Source organism: Balaenoptera borealis (assembly GCF_965194805.1).
Source record: "Balaenoptera borealis genome assembly, chromosome: 3".
Classification (NCBI taxonomy): Eukaryota; Metazoa; Chordata; class Mammalia; order Artiodactyla; family Balaenopteridae; genus Balaenoptera; species Balaenoptera borealis.
In genome coordinates this window covers 34,235,084-34,252,148 of record NC_138866.1, presented here as the reverse complement: position 1 = coordinate 34,252,148, position 17,065 = coordinate 34,235,084, and the positions used below count along the sequence as shown (strand labels likewise).

Sequence of the window (17,065 nt, the reverse complement as noted above, 5' to 3'; positions counted from 1 at the left end):
TGTATAGCAAGATAATATTATATACTTATGAGATATTTTCTGTATTGTGTAGAGATAGAGATTGGAAGTGGACTATGTAAAAAAAATCTACTTTTATATTGTAATTCTTATACTTTTTTTCCCCATCTTTCCCCTTAGATTTCCTTCATGGATACATTTTCATAGCATTATTATGTGATGTGAGAAGTTTTTTTTTTTTTTTTTTTTGAAGTAACATGGATTTTATACTACAGAATCAAGAGATTGGCTTTATAGGAAAAATTGAATTATAAAAAGTGGTACGGGTTTTTATAGATAACCATGACAACATCCCATATGAATGGGCATGTTACTGAGGAATCAGACAACGAAGTAAAAAATGTTGATCTTGCATCACCAGAGGAACATCAGAAGCACCGAGAGATGGCTGTTGACTGCCCTGGAGATTTGGGCACCAGGATGATGCCAGTACGTCGAAGTGCACAGTTGGAACGTATTCGGCAACAACAGGAGGACATGAGGCGTAGGCGAGAGGAAGAAGGGAAAAAACAAGAACTTGACCTTAATTCTTCCATGAGACTTAAGAAACTAGCCCAAATTCCTCCAAAAACTGGAATAGATAACCCTATATTTGATACAGAGGAAGGAATTATCTTAGAAAGTCCTCATTATGCTGTGAAAATATTAGGTAAGTAAAAACAGTAGAATAATAGAAAATGTTTTGCTTTTGTTTCTCTTGCCTTAACACAAATGTGTATAGGAAGGAGGAGGGATATAAGAGAATGTAAGTAATAGCAATTTGAATTCAGACCAAGATCAGTTCCTTTCTCGGAAAGGCCATATGACCATTGTTTTCTGTTAGCCATGTAGAGCTAAAGCACATATCCTAAATGTTCAGTCACTACAACATAATTTTTGTATCTAATCTTTGAATTAAAAATTTCTCTATGAGGCTTAACTTTTAAAACCTTGAAATTCACGTTTTATTTCAAACTCAAACTTTTATATCAAAATTACTGAAAAGTAGTTTTCAGATTTTGAATTTCTGATTTCCTTAAGGTTTGTAAAATAGTAATAAAATTAATATATGTAGCTTAACATTGATTTGATTTTCTTTAATTAATGGCTGTTAATGAGAAGAACTGGTGCTATTCCTATGGCATAATACACATAAAACATGGCTTAAAAGTCCCTATACTAACTATTCCCAAATTTCATTTTGTGAAGAAAACAAAAAAACTAGTGCCATGAGATATTAATAGATATAAATAAAAAAGAATTCTGTGATCAAATAAATTTTGAGAACACTGGGTTAAATAAGTTAAACAGCTTCTTATTACAGTACTTCTTGTAGCTTTAGAATCTAATAGGCATTATGAATCTATAAGAGAAATTGATGTCAAATGTGTTTCCAAACTTAAAATATTTCATAATTGAACTTACTGCCCTCTCTTCTTACACACACACAGGAGAGATTCCTGAACTAGTGTCAGTGGTATACATTAACTTGTGTTCCCTTAAAACCAGGCTAACTAAAAGAAAGTATTTTATTTCTTAGTGGTTTATTATTTATAGATGTGAAAAGAGAGACACTTCACTTTTCTATGGAAGGAGAGGGTTTTTGTTGTTGTTGTTTTGCCATTTATTTAAGTGTTTATTGAATCCTGTACTAGATGCTGTAGCAAACAGCTTTCTGTTTAGTACCCACAGTAGTCCTGTTAACAGGGCTCTGTAATATCCATTACAGAAGAAGAAATTGAACCTCAGGTAAATCACTTGTGTAAGACTCCATGCTAAGTGGTAGGGCCAAGTTTGAATTTGCCTAATCTGGATATGCAGTTGATGTACTGCAAAGAACAGAGGGTTTGAGTGGAGACTGATATCCAGCCTGCTCTTCACTCAGTAGACCAGAGCTTTGGCTACCAAGAGTGGAACACCTTTTTCTGATTTACTCAAAGGTACCATATGTACTATCTCTCTGTATATAGTATACCATATATATTAAATCTATATATATAAAGGTACCATATATACTGTATATGGTATATACACCATATATACTAAATCTAGTCTAGAACAGTTTCTACTTTATCACAACATCTGCTTCTTTTCTTTGCTATACATTTACTAAGGATCCACATTTCTTGACAGAAAGCAGTGTGCATACTTCTCTGTGATTTAAGAAATCACAGGTGTGTTCAGTCATAGTGAAGTCTGCTAAATGCCTTCAGATGAAAGGCATTATAGTGAAAACAGAAAGATTACATATTTTTTAAAATACATTTATGTGAAGGAATTTTATGCTCTTTTTTCCTAAGAGTTTTGTTAGAGTAAAATTATTTCATTCCCAATTGCCTCTTATTGGCCTTCATCTCCTACCACTCCATTATTTTTTATTAAAATATTCTGTAAATATTCTCTGTGACTTGGAGAAAGCTTACATTGTAACATATCCAACCCAAGCCTGGATTGAGTCTTCTGGGTTTCTGTTTAAATTTCTTTAAAGATTAATGTATTTGTCCATTTGCTTTAATTGAATCAGGCATAAAAGTCCATCTAATAGACAATATTCGTGTAATCTCCATGAGGAAGCAAATACAGCTTAAGCCAGATTCACTTAGGGAATTTTTATTTATTTTTTTACCTAACCACAGAAAATTGGAGACCATTTCTCTTAAATTTTTTGCTTTTTCCTATTTCTTTTTGTATGCTGCTTGGTTAAACTTTCTACAACTATAGATTAAAGCACAGATATATTTTCTTCCAACTTGCAGTCCAGTGTGGTTTTAAAAATTATCTTTGTGCAATCTTTGAATGTAAGGCTGTTTTACATATTTTATTTTAAAGTAATTTGAAATGTATTACCAGGTATCTGTAAGTCATTTCTTGGATAGGAGAATGTTTCATATTTTGAGAAATAAGTGATAGATTTAATTTTAATACACAACACAAATGTGTTAAGTGTAGGAAACGTGAAAAGTTATCGTAAGTTATAAGGTTGTTATTGTCAGTCAAATCTTCAGTTTTTGGATATACTCAGTTTTAAGTGTTCATTTTAAAATGAAGTATATTAGCTTTGTATCAGACATTTTTTTTTCCTGTTTATAATTTGCTAACACATCAGACTACAACAGTACTCCCTTAAAGTTGTATGAGTCTCCCTGCCAGTGTTTTGATTAATACACACATGCCAGGAGACAACTTCTCAGCCTTTTTCACAGCCAGAAACAGCAACCTTGTTTTAAATGAGGGAAGGATGGGGCAACTGATTTATTTCTTTGAGAGGGAGCCTTCAGTTTCCAAATGATACATCATCATTTATCTGTGAGTAGAGGAAATTCTCCTTAAAGAATTGAAAATGTGATTGGAAAGGTTAGATACTTTATTTATCTGGGTGGTGGTTTTTAATGAACGTATTTATAAATTTGGCACTGTATAATAATAAAAATGCAGGGATGGAATTAATAGAAAATATTCAGAAAGGATAAACTGAATTTTCTTGTTTAAAAGCAGTTAGAATCTTATTGAAAATTAGAAAATAGTGATGTGGAAATTTCAGATGAATAATTAATATTAGTAGTATAAATTATAAGAATTTTGATATATTAGGGAGGCTTTCCTTAAAATTTGCAGGAGTTATTCAAACTTGCTTTGCTACAAATAAAATATCATTGTCTTGTTCTCTTTCATAAGTAAAGCAAGCTACCTTATGAGAAAAATTCTGAGAAAAGAGCAGAATGCAGGTAGGATGAGGTAGAGTAGGATCATCTTCAGATGTCTTTAGATTATAGATTTCACTGTTTGATTGATTTTTATAGTCAAAGATAAGTAATTTTGGGCCAGGATTGTGGACAAGTAAATATAGTAGACAGAACATTTAAAGGGAATAAACTAAGAAACATTGCTATCTATCATAGATGTCACTGTATGATTATCACACTTTTGAAGAGACCTTAGGAAAGGCACACACACCCACCCATCACACAACCATGGTGACCTATCTGTTTTGTGGCTATAAGGAGATTCTTGAAATTTGTGATTAGGGGCTTTCTGATTTACACCAGATGCTACTAGTGTTAAGAAAAAATAAAAAAGAGACACCAATGGGAAGAAAACTAGGATGAATAAAATATTTTCATAATATTAATAATACCGTGTTTCAGTCTTTATTAGTATCTACATAGTTTTTGCCAGGTGTCTCTGAATATTCAAACTTTTAAGTCAAGAGTATTCTTGTGTTTGATGTTATAAAATAAAATATTTCTTCCACATTTGTTTCTGATGTTATTTGACTTTTGATTGACCGTGGGAAATGCTGGAATTTTGCTGGATTGTGATAAACTTTTTTTAAGATTGGCTTTTAAAATAAAGTTTATTTAAAGACAACAAACAAAATTCCAGTGCCAATAAACCTTGAGTTCATACGTTTCTGAGAAGTTAATTATTCTTGCTATTAAATTTTTCCTCAACTGCTATAGATATTTCCAAACTTTATTAGCCATTCTTTGAGAATTTTTTTTTTTCTGGAAGTGAAATGATTAGACCTATTGGTATTATGTTTAATGTTTAAAAGGTTGGGACATTTGACGATTTTTTGATTTGTTCAGATTGCTAAAATTAGAACTAACCTAAAATAAAGATTAAGAAATTCATTAGAATATGTGTATAGTCATGTAATGTTTGGTTATTAAATATGCATAATGCTACTGAAAAATAATTAACTGCTATACCATTTAGTCTTTGACACAATGTGTCAAAACTTCATTCCACCTATTAAGTATTAATAGGTTTTAACTTTTTCCCCTTGCAAAGACTTGCATCATTATATGTTCAGAAATGCATGATATCATTGCATATTGGTACAGGGATGCCTGGAGTCAAATGTAGAGTTTAAATACTTTTTACCTTCACTTGCTATTGACCTTTGACAAGTTACTTAAGTTTCCTGAGGCTCAGTTTCTGTATTTTCTTGAGGACCAAGTGAAAACACATATATAAACATGTTGCACATTGTAAGTTTGACTAAAATTTAACTTTTGTAAGGACCAGAAGCTACCAGAGATCATCTAACCTTTTAGTCCATGAAATTAGTTTGTGGATCTTAACCAGTAATTTTTTATTTCATTTTTTAAAATAACAGCTTTACTATACCATAAAATTCACTCTTTTGAAGTGTACAATTCATGAGTTTTTAGTACATTCACAAGATTGTGCAGCCATCACCATTATATAGAGTGTTTCCATTACCTCAGAAAGAAACTCTGGACCCATAAGCATTCACTCTCTATTCTCTCCTCCCCCTAACTCCTGACCACCCTAATCTACTTTCTGTGTATTTGTTTATTTGGGACATTTCATCTAACTGAATCATACAGTATGTGACTTTTTGTGACTGGTTTCTTTTCACATAGCATAATGTCTTCAGGGTTCATCTGTGTTGTAGTATGAACCATTACTTCATTCCTTTTTATGGCTGAATAATATTCCACTGTATGGAAATACCATGTTTTGTTTATCCATTCATCTGTTGGTGGAATGTTTGGGTTGTTTCTACCTTTTAGCTATTGTGAATGGTGCTGTTACAAATATTCACATATAATTTTTTGTTTAAATATCTGTTTTCAATTCTTTGGAGTATATACCTAGGAGTGGAATTGCTGGATCAAATGGTAATTGTGTTTTAACTTTTTGAGGAACTGCCATATTTTCCCCAGTACCTGCACTATTTTACCTTTTCATCAGCAGCATGAGAGGGTTCTAGTTTCTGTACATTCTTGCTTCTATTTGTTATATCAATATGTCTTTTTAATTTTAGCCATCCTATCAACCAGTAATTTTTTTTAAGAACTAGAAAAAAATAGAAGATATTAAGGTATATTATATTGCACATAAGTATTTATAAATTTTTATTTCAAATAGGGATGTATATACTGGGTTGAGAAATTTAAAAATACACATTTTTAATGGATCACTAACGAAAGTTTGAGAAATAATATCCAAGTCAAACCCACTCATTTTATAGAAAGGCCCAGAGACTTGAGATGGATTTTCCAGTGATATATATTGCAGCTAATAAGTGATCCAAGCCATAACTAGGACCCAGGTATTCTGCCTTCAAATTTAGGTCTTTTTCTTGCTCACCAAAGTCATTTAAGTTTTGTCCAGAGAAAAATCATGAAGCTTTTGTACTTGATTGAATAGTAGTCATTTCAATGATATTTTTCCATTGTCTTACCTTTAGGGCTAAGGTTTTTGCTCTGCCATCTCTCTCAACTATCTTTGCTTGTGTGCTTGTCTAGAATTTCTTTTTAATTTGTAACCCAATTTTTTAATGATTAATTACTGTTCAGGGTGTTTCATGAGCTTCTTGTTATTTTTAATAAATGCACTTTAACTTAGTCCACTGAAAACCAAAACTCCGAGATCTGAATTTTATGTCCTTAAATTTAAAAAGAAAAAAAGAAAAAGGAAAGACAACCCATCCCTGCTTTAGCAAAGATTTCCTAAATGGACATTCGAATTTTGATTCAGTGGATAGATGTACTGGAAACTGGTATAATCTCCTCATACTCAATACTATTAAGTTCCTCATCTGAATAGTCAATTTGACTGTACAGTTTAGGGGAAAAGAAGAAATCTTTAAAAGTTTTCAGGAAAAAGTCATGAAGTTGGTTGAAATATAGAAATTTCTGAGGATAGGTTAAAAGAATTGGTATTATTTAAGCAATGAAATGGAAGAATATTAATGCTAGAATAGATATGTAGAAACTGTTTTCATGTGGGGTAAATGATAGCAGTAAGTGAAAATAACAAAGCTAATCCAAGGTAGATGGTTATCTCCATTGCTTTGAAAGATCTCCAGAAACGGAGATTCCTTAGCTTCCTTGAGTAATTTTATTGTTTACCCTTACTGCCAAACAATTCTCCAGGGTCTTGGGTGTTTGAAGATAGAATTTTCAGATAGAGCAACTCTTGGTGATTGCTTTCTGTTGCCCATTTTAGAGTCTTCATTCTTTTATATTTTAGGCAGCCAGGAGAGGGCCAAGGGGAGAGGAGAGTGTTCAGGGGGTGGATTTGTAGGCTGATATGTGTGTTTGTATTTATCTGATTAATTGTATCCCCAAACCAAATGTAAGTGATTTTTCTTGCTTTTAGATAATATGTCCTCTCTTTTAACATAAATAATCAAGATTTAACTGTTGTATGAAACGTTAGAGGAGATGGGAAACTTAAAACAATGTCTACTGAACATCAAATAAGAGGAAATAGATCAAATTGCAGGACATGGCATTTGAACTAGATACAAAGAACTTGCTTCTAGGGAAGTTGCTACAGACTAGAGTTTATCACCAAAGCCAGATTTGCCATGCCTGCCTTTGCCTTCCCCTCAGCACAGTGTCTGTCCGCATTTCTCTCTTCCCTCCATCCTCCCTTGTTCTGGGTACTGCTCTCCCTCAGTACCCCCTTCTTTGTTCACTCCCCACTCTACACCTGTGTCATTCTTTCTCGGTAGCCCTGTGTTCCTTATTTATCTCTCTACTTCTCTGTCCATGTGGTTCTTTTTCCTTGTGCCTGTTGTGTCTCTGTGTATGGGAATGGGGAAGGGAGGCTCTGATCTCTGTATATGGGGAGTCTCTGTTCTCTCTATAGTCTGTCCTCTCTTTGTTGTCTATCTTCATCATTATTAGAGAAGAGGGTACATATTTGACAGGATGGATTTAGCTGCATCTGATTAGATTTTTCAAATTTCCTCTGGAATTGCACAGAATTTCGAAGAACTTAGGTGGTTTTCGTTTAAGTGGCACGTAATCTAATTACTACATCATACAATGGAACATTTCTTATGTGTAGAAAATTTGCTGTTTTGCATAAAATGTTCTTGTAAAATGCTTTTAAAGATATACCATATAGAAACAAAGTTTTTTAAACCGACAGCAAAATACCTTTTGAAATTAAGAATTTTTATATGAAACTAAAATGAACGTGTGTCAGAATGAGAATCCCAGAGTTGATATTGCCAACAATTATTTTTCACTATGACATCATACTTAATATCAAAGAAAAGACCTTTTGTCAGAATTCCATTCAGAATTTTCCAATAAAATTTATCATAATCAGTATTTTAAGACTAATGCGATAGGTATTTTTTGCTTTCTATGTGACCTTAAAACTTTATTGGGCAGAGGCAGCATCATTTTTTATTTTTTTTATTTTTATTTTTTAGCATCATTTTAAATTTCCGTTAAATTGATAAACCCTCTGATGAAATTCATGTCTTTATAAATAAGTTTATATCATTTAGTGTTTCATATTTTCTTTTACATATTTATTTGTTTCAGCTATATATGGTTTAATCCATATCTTCTTGTCAAGCTATATATTTATATTTAATGAAGTCTTAAAAACTCTGAGTGTCTGGTAACTTAATCTGTTCTCTTTGTTCATTAAACATTTGTCATGGAAACATACTTGAACCTGAAGCATGAGAGTACGTGGGGAGCTTTTCTGCCTAAGAATACTATCTGGAAGATTTCCCAGCTAAATTGGCCATGAAAGCAGATACGGAATTTATCTGAAAACTGCCCATTTAAATCATAAGTTATCAATTTTGCTGAACTACTTAGTTACCCAGGCTAGTGCTACACTATCAAAGATGTTTTTACAATATTTCTCAACAAGATACATAGGCTCTACATTCACAAGAATTGCAGTTTTGGTTTCTTTTGCTGAACTTTCACAGTGTACTGCCTAGCATACTATTGTGATGTTAGAGTTGAAATAAAATACTCTGAGAAAATATTTGAAGCATAAGACACTTGGTTAAAATAGCAGAAATAAAATGCAACAGTATTATAAAAGTAGCATTTGGAGGGTGTATTATATGTGTGAACATGTACAAACACAGTTAACTAGAGGAAATTCTTCCTCCATGTACATGGTAAAATAGAATGTGTAAGCTCCTCTAAATACTAGTCAGTGTACATTGCATGCTACTATATTGAGCAGAAAGACACTTCAGGACAGCTTTTCTAAAGCAGATAAATGACATGTCACAATCAAGCCCTAAAATCTAAAAAAGAAAAAAAAATTATCTTTTTTTAAGCCCTTGGTATGGCAGAAAAAGCACTGCCTTAGAAGTTCAAAAAGATTCTTCACCCAGGTGCCATTTTTCTGTATGACTTCATTCTCTCCATCTGTAGAGATTTGCTCTGAACTATGTATGTCTCAGGTTTTGGTGGGTTTTTTTAAATTGGGAAAAGTTTCTCAGATTTTATGAGGATTAAATAAAATAGTATATATGTATATATGCCTGTAATACAGATACTGTTCTATGTCTTTCTATTCAATATTGGCAGTGACCAGTGTGTAATTCAGGCCAAATACATATTTGTAGTTTTTCAACTACAAATAACGGGTTGGTGATATTTCATTGTGAAAGCTGAGCTTAAGTGCAAATGATCTCAATTTAGTCTGGCAACATTGATTAATGCAATAAGTCTGGAGACAACTCCTAAAAAAAGATAATTTCAGTGAAAACAGTTTTTACTAATTAAAACAACAGAACGTGAATAGGACTTCGTAGAGGTTAGTGAATTTGTAAAGGATGATAATTAACAAGTTTAAATTGGTCTTGATGCTAACCTACAAAATTTGAACCTTAAGCCCAGTTAAAGTTGTTATTTCTGGCACTTGTCATGGTCCTTAAGTTCTCCCGATAGCCTTTACTTAAGTAGATAGATACTAAGTCAACAGCCTCTTTGGGACTCAGTTGTATTGTTCTTCTGCTTTCAGCCTTCCTATTCCTATAGATCTTATCTTGGTCCCTGATCTGAGAGAAAGACATTTCCAGTTTGACCCTGAGATTTTTTTTTCTTTTCTGGATTTTAAACTGTCCCGGATGGTCTTTATGTCTTTAGAATTCCTCAGTATGAACACAATATGAACAAATTGACCAGATTTACTCTTTCTCTGGAACCTGTATTCCTTACCTAACTTCCTATCAACACGAGAAGCCTACTGATTTCTTAGAATTTATTTTTTCTTTTTTTTTGGCTGCATTGGGTCTTCATTGCTGCACGTGGGCGTTTTCTAGTTGCGGCGAGCGGAGGCCTACTCTTCCTTGTGGTGCGCGGGCTTCTCATTGGGTGGCTTCTCTTGATGCGGAGCACGGGCTCTAGGCACGCAGGCTTCAGTAGTTGTGGCACGCGGGCTCAGTAGTTGTGGCTCGTGGGCTTTAGAGCGCAGGCTCAGTAGTTGTGGTGCAGGGGCTTAGTTGCTCCGCGGCACGTGGGATCTTCCCAGACCAGGGCTCGAACCCGTGCCCCCAGCATTGGCAGGTGGATTCTTAACCACTGTGCCACCTGGGAAGCCCCTCTTAGAACTTTAAAGCAATCATCCCTTTTGGATTAACCACAAAATTTCCTGTTGCCTGTCTGTGCTGCATCTCAGCTGTTAACTGATCTCCTGAAATAAGGCCATTCTCCAGTTTTATCTCTCATTAAGCCATCCCTAGTTTAGATTACCCTACCTTACTTTTCCTATTTCCTTGCTGGCTTATGACTACAGTATTTTATTTGTGCATAAAATATTCTAAAAATGAAAATTATATGCTGTGTTTACTACGGAAGTAAGAGAGAGCAACAAAAGGAAATACTGAATAGTTGCAAAGGAGGAACTAGAATAACTATAAAGCAGACACAAAAATTCAACATAGCAATCAGGGTTATTTAGTATAGAAGAAAATAGGTGTGAGTGCTTTAGTTATTCCCAAGTATATTATGTCTTAAAATATTACAATAACTGCTGTTAATATGGCCTGTAAGTCATTGGTTCTTAACCAGAAGGGTACATAGTCAACTTTAAAATATATGTATAAAATTAAAGAAGACACAGGAGATTCTGATTGTGTTTGAGGTAGAACTCAGGACATAAATATCTTTGTAAATTTCCTTAGTGATTCTCATAAATATCCTTGATTAAAAACCATTGTTCTGATATAGCAAGAAAATTTATTTAGTACATTCTGCTTAAGACTGCAGGGATATTTATATAATCTCTGTAATTCTAGTCATTAAGGAAAAAAAATCTAGTAGAAAAATGGTCAAAAGATAAGGAGAAAATCGATGAAAGAAGAAATATAAGTGACTGTTAACCTTGTGAAAATACATTAAACGTCACTACTAGACAAAGAAATACATGTTTTCCTAACCAGATCACCAAAAGTGAAAATTTTGGGCTGTTTGTAGAAACAAGCACTCAAGTTCTTTGGTGGTAGGAGTATGAGTTAGTACAAATCTGTAGGGCAGTTTGGCAATATGTATCAAAGTTTTAAATGTTTTTATTATTTGATAAGTAATTTTATCCTAAGAATTTATTCTAAAGACATTGGAAAATATCAGATTACAAAACAACATTTACAGTGTGACCTCTGTGGTTAAGATCAGCATTTTTTACAAGTCTGAAAGGCTATATATAGAGAGTATAACAAAATAATACCAGTAGTTATAGCTGAGAGGTATGACTTCAGATAAAAAAAATTTTTTTTAATGTCAGTATTTTAGTATCTGTGGATGGCTTTGGTACACAGAGATTATGTAGGAGTTCCTTTGTCTCTAACATTTTAAATCCCCCTGGGCTTGAAGAGACATAGTAGGGAGTTTGTTACCTTCTGGGCTGTCTAAAGTTGCTTATTGATTTCATTCAACAATGAGATCCGGAAGCTCCTGATTTTCTCATTGCCCTGACAACCAGGCTGAGCCCCTTTAAACAATTACTGAAATTTTATACAGAAGTCTCTTTATCCACTCAGAAAGTCTATAGTCTCCTTAAGATTGTAGTCAATTACCTTAACTACTTTGTTGGTTTTGTAATTCTTTTTCCTTTTAAGATATTTAAATGTTTTCCTGTTTTGCTCTAAAGATACTTTAAGGCTATTGAATTCTTTATACTCAGGGAATTCTTTATACACTTAGGTAATTCTGTGGTAACTTCTTCGAATTTAATGAAATCTGACACTCCATATTCTTCCCCCACCCCAGCTTTATTGAAGTATAGTTGGCAAAAAAATTTTATATATCTAAAGTATACAATGTGATATTGTGAAATATTTACCACAATTAAGTTGATTAACACATCCATCACCTCACGTAGTTACCTTTTGTGTGTGTGGTGAGAATGCTTAAGATGTACTCTCAGCAAATTTCAAGTATACAATACAGTATTATTGACTGTAGTCACCATTGCTGTCCATTAGATCCTCAGAACTTATTCACCTTAAAACTGACAGTTTGTACTCTTTGACCAACATCTTTAAATTTCCCCTGTCTGTATTCTGTCTACTCTTGTAGATAACATTAACTTATGGTTAAATTCTGGCTATTTCTCAAGTTTTATTTAGCTCTGGATCACAACTTCTTAGGTCATTCAAATGACAGTTTTGACTTTCAAATTTTTTTCTAGTTTTTTGGTACATTTTAAATTACTAAAGAGCATATATAATTTTTATAAGGAGAACTAAAGCTGTTTTGATTTGGGGGGAAAAGATAGGGAACTTCAGAATCAACAGAAGAGCTATTCTAACCTATAAAATATTTAACAACTGTTAACTAGTAGGATACAAGATAAATAAGAATCAGTAACTTTTCTGCAGGCCCTGTGTGAAGAAAACTAACAGAAAGACTTAAACCAAGAGGTTTTTTGCTTTTTTTTTTTTAATGTGACTGCATAAGACACAGATATACACAGATACTATCTACTGAAAGTTTTTCCCAGAATCATTTACAGTTTTAATTTTAGTCAGCATCTCAATAGGTTTTTCTTTCTGGATGAATAAGAAATAGAGAGTGAGGTGGTATCTTAAAAATGATTCTGTAGCTCATTTGAAGTCAAGACATTTTTGAAAAAGTAATGAGCAAGTATTTGTCATATCAATATGAGCAAAAACTATAATACTATTATAAGAAGATTGTGGTTCTGATAGACCAGTGGACTAGAAACAGACCCTGATGTATGTAAGAATTTGATGATATCATAAATCAGTGGAAAAGGAGGGATTATTCAATAAATGGTATTAGAATAATTGGTTAACCATTTGGAAGAAAAGAAATGAAGTTAAAATTTCCCCTCAAATCTATAACAAAATTCCAGATAGATTGAAGTTAACTACAGAATAGAAGCCATTAGAAAATTTAAATGTAGGTAAACATTTAATGACATAGGGGAAGGAGTTTATAAGCATAGACAGTGAAAGAAATCACACAGGGAAAGGTGGATCATTCTTAACACATAACAGCCGAAAACTTCTACAATAAAGGTACCACAAATGCAATTAACAGATGGAAAAATTAGAAAACTATTTCCAGCAAATGTGACAAAGTGTATACATGTGCACATATCTACCTCTTGGGGGTCAGAGAAGAGATAAACTGTGGTTCTTAACCATTTTGGGACAACCCTCTTCCAGAAAAATGTGTGTGCTGCACACGCACACTAATGGGAACGTGCGTACGTACACATGCCCCAAATTCTCAGTAAAATTTTAGGAGACTCACATGTTCATAGGAGTTCTATGAACCACAAAAGAAGTGCCTGAGTAAACCTCAACCTCCCTGTTAAAGAAATGGAAGGTTTTTAAAAATGGTAATTTTGAATATTGGTAAAAATATTGGTAATGGGATATAAATTAGTAAAACCTCCCTAGAAAACTTTTTGGCTTTTAAAATGTCAGAATCTTATTTAAAAATTCTGTTTCTTGGAATTATTTTAAGAAACATCAGAATCTCAGACATTTTTACTGTACATAGCAGTGATCATTATGTACAGAAATGCTCATTACTTATACTAGCAAAAAATTGGAAGCACCCTGAATGCTCAACTTAGTGTAATGGTTATTATAAGTTTTAGTTTAGACATATAATAGAACATCATGGAGCCATTATAAGGTTTTTAAAGACTGTTTGGTGATGTGGGAAAACAATTAAAATGTCCTGTTAAATGAAAAAAGGAAATGCCATATGATTTTTTTTAAAGTTGTTTCTAAGTGATGGGACTATTGGTGGTTTTAAATTTTTTATTCATTTATGTATTCTATCCCTCATTTATTTTTATAGTGATATGTATTAGTTACATAATTAAAACACTCTTGAAAAAAATGTTATTCTGTTGTATAATTTTTAAAGTCTTACTTAAAAATCAGTAAAATGACAATGACACTCAAAAATATTTGCAAGTTTTGTTTTTCTTGAAAACTTTAATTGTTATTGGTTCAAGAAATTTTATCTTAAAATACATGTGGAATTAAGACAGAAAATTAATTTTTGGATACCTTTTCCTTCTCCTACTAGAAGTGGAAGACCTGTTTTCTTCACTTAAACATATCCAACATACTTTGGTAGATTCTCAGAGCCAGGAGGATATTTCACTGCTTTTACAACTTGTACAAAATAAAGATTTCCAGAATGCATTTAAGATACACAACGCTGTCACAGTACACATGAACAAGGCCAGTCCTCCATTTCCTCTTATCTCCAATGCGCAAGATCTTGCACAAGAGGTATGTATTCTGAACATCTCATTGACATATACAAAGTAATTGTTAGTGATAGTAAGGCGGTGTTCTTGGAAAATGCTGGTGTGATTATAAGGTTTGTTAGAATTAATTACTGCTGCTCACGTGTTAATAATTTACTGTGTTAGGAAAAATTTGCTTATGTGTATTTTATCCTGAAAAAATATATGCTTAGTTCACAGTCAGGGCTCTGTTTCATGAAGAGAATAGCATTAGGTTTGTATATACAACTACATATTTGCATAGTAAGAGAAATATTTGTCTAAATTACTAAAGGGGAAAAATTTTAATGCTTGTAGTATAGTTTTATTTTAAGCATTATACATTATAAACTGAGAAATGAATACTGATGAGATTAAATTATATTCGATAATCAGGTATCATAAATATGTAACTTCTAAGATTTGTTACTTGTAGATATTTTGAAGTTTTTCCTCTATAGATACTGTACAGAAAGTCCAAAATAATTAAATTTTAATGTACAGTGAGAGTTTCTCATGTTAACATGCTGATATTTAAGTTCTGGTGTCTGCTGCTTGTTGATGTTTAGTGTTTAATGTGTTTTGCAAAATTTTATTTTATTTATTTATTTTAAAAAGTATTTATTTGGCTGCGCCGGGTCTTAGTTGCAGCACGCGGCATCTTTAGTTGTGGCGTGTGGGATCTTTAGTTGCGGCATGCAGGATCTAGTTCCCTGACTGGGGATCGAACCTGGGCCCCCTGCATTGGGAGCGCAGAGTCTTAACCACTGGACCACCAGGAAGTCCCTCTGCAAACATATTTTATTTATTTATTTATTTATTTATTTTTGGCTGTGTTGGGTCTTCATTTCTGTGCGAGGGCCTTCCCCAGCTGCAGCAAGCGGGGGCCACTCTTTCATCGCGGCGCGCGGGCCTCTCACCATCGCGGCCGCTCCAATTGCGGAGCACAGGCTCCAGACGCGGAAGCTCAGCAATCGTGGCTCACGGGCCCAGCCGCTTTGCGGCACGCGGGATCCTCCCAGACCAGGGCTCGAACCTGTGTCCCCTGCATTGGCAGGCAGACTCCCAACCACTGCGCCACCAGGGAAGCCCTGCAAACATATTTTAAATTGAAGGTTTTTAAAGGATGTAAGTAAGCCATCTCCTATTTTGGGGGGCTGGACATTCTGTCATTATTACAGGATTTTAAGTTATTTTGATATTATAAAAATGAATAATTCTGGAAGCCCGTCAGGTAAATCTATTTCACTGAACCCAGACACAAAACAGAAAATGGGCTGAGGGAAGGGTAGGACTTCCAGAGCTACAGACACGTAAAATAGGTTAGGAGGCACTTTTTGAATTAGCACAGAATGTATTTTCTTCATTTAGATGCTTACAGTGAGCGAAGGTCCTATGTGCAAGAGTGGCAGAGAGAAGTCTCATGTTGCTCAGGCTAGGAGTGTGACCTGGGGACCTATTCCTAGAGGGGAAATTTCCCATCTGCTAGTTAAAAGACCTAGTTGAGACCTATTCTTTGTGCTCATTTTTTATTATTGAAATTAAATATGCAGAATTTTTCATTAATAAATTATCCCTGTAGTTTTACTTATAGTTTAAATGGGTTTCTTGAAAATTCCTTACAGAGATTGAAATAGCTGACAGTACTTTGATCTTATTTATTCACAAGTATAGTGTAACTTTTATTGTGTAGGGTTGGGAGGAATACATAATAGATCATTGTAATCCTTCTCATCCCATTTAGGAGGAAAGTTTGTCCAGCTAGGTACTGGGGCTTTGTTTTGTTAAGAACAGTAGGTAGAAAAGAGAATGATGCAAGCAAGAGAGATTTAAATTGCTCCATTGGAAGAAAGTGACACAACAGAAAGGGTGGAAAGAAAGGAAAAAAAGGAGGCAACGTAGCTTTAAAGGGTTTTAGGAGTTGAGAGGCAAAGAACTAGAAGTGGCTTAAAGAGTAATGCTTTGAGAGAGAAAGAAATGGTTAAAAAGGACTTTAAAAACTCTATTTTGAATATTAGATTTAGCATAGTTAACATGTACATGGTTCACAATTGTAAAAGTATTGATTCCATATCAAGGAGATTTTCTCAAAGTTTGCTTTCACAGCCTTCAGTAATACTTGAGAATTGTATTGCTTTGGTGGTGGTGGGATAGTAGGTGATTAGTGACTTGGGGCTGAGACTGGTCTTAAAATGAGTGCAAAATGACTAACCTAGTTGGGGCAACAACATACGGTTGTGCTACAAAGTGAATGATTTCCCCTGGAGTTGTGCATGCACAACTGTGTGGCAGCCCTGACTTGACAGTGCATAACACGTGAGAAAAGGATGTACTTGGAACTCATCAAAGAAGAGTGTTAAATCTGATAACAAAATTCTGAGGGTTAAATGGACTCATTGCTTTTATTTTACAGCTGGAAAAGCTTAACAATCACCTTATTCAACCCTTCTGTTTTATGTTTCTGAATATTGAGGCCAGGTGAGGTTTTGTGACTGGGATGAGACTAACTAGGCTACTCATATGCCCATTGCCTAATTTT

General features: G+C 33.8%; 1 protein-coding gene across 9 annotated transcripts in view; it reads left to right on the top strand.

Moving 5' to 3' along the window:
- PALS1 (protein associated with LIN7 1, MAGUK p55 family member) overlaps window positions 1–17,065 on the top strand; it is a 105,334-nt gene that overhangs the window by 36,489 nt on the left and 51,780 nt on the right. For 7 of the 9 annotated variants that reach the window (XR_014242970.1, XR_014242971.1, XM_082386551.1 and 4 more), the window contains 2 exons: window positions 139–667; window positions 14,322–14,530. Coding sequence is in view for 7 of the 9 variants with exons in the window: in XM_082386551.1 (XP_082242677.1) it covers window positions 301–667; window positions 14,322–14,530 (576 nt within the window). In the remaining 2 variants the exon portion in view is untranslated. The remainder of the gene's footprint in view (window positions 1–138; window positions 668–14,321; window positions 14,531–17,065) is intronic. The other 2 variants (XM_082386553.1, XM_082386554.1) reach the window with 1 other exon arrangement.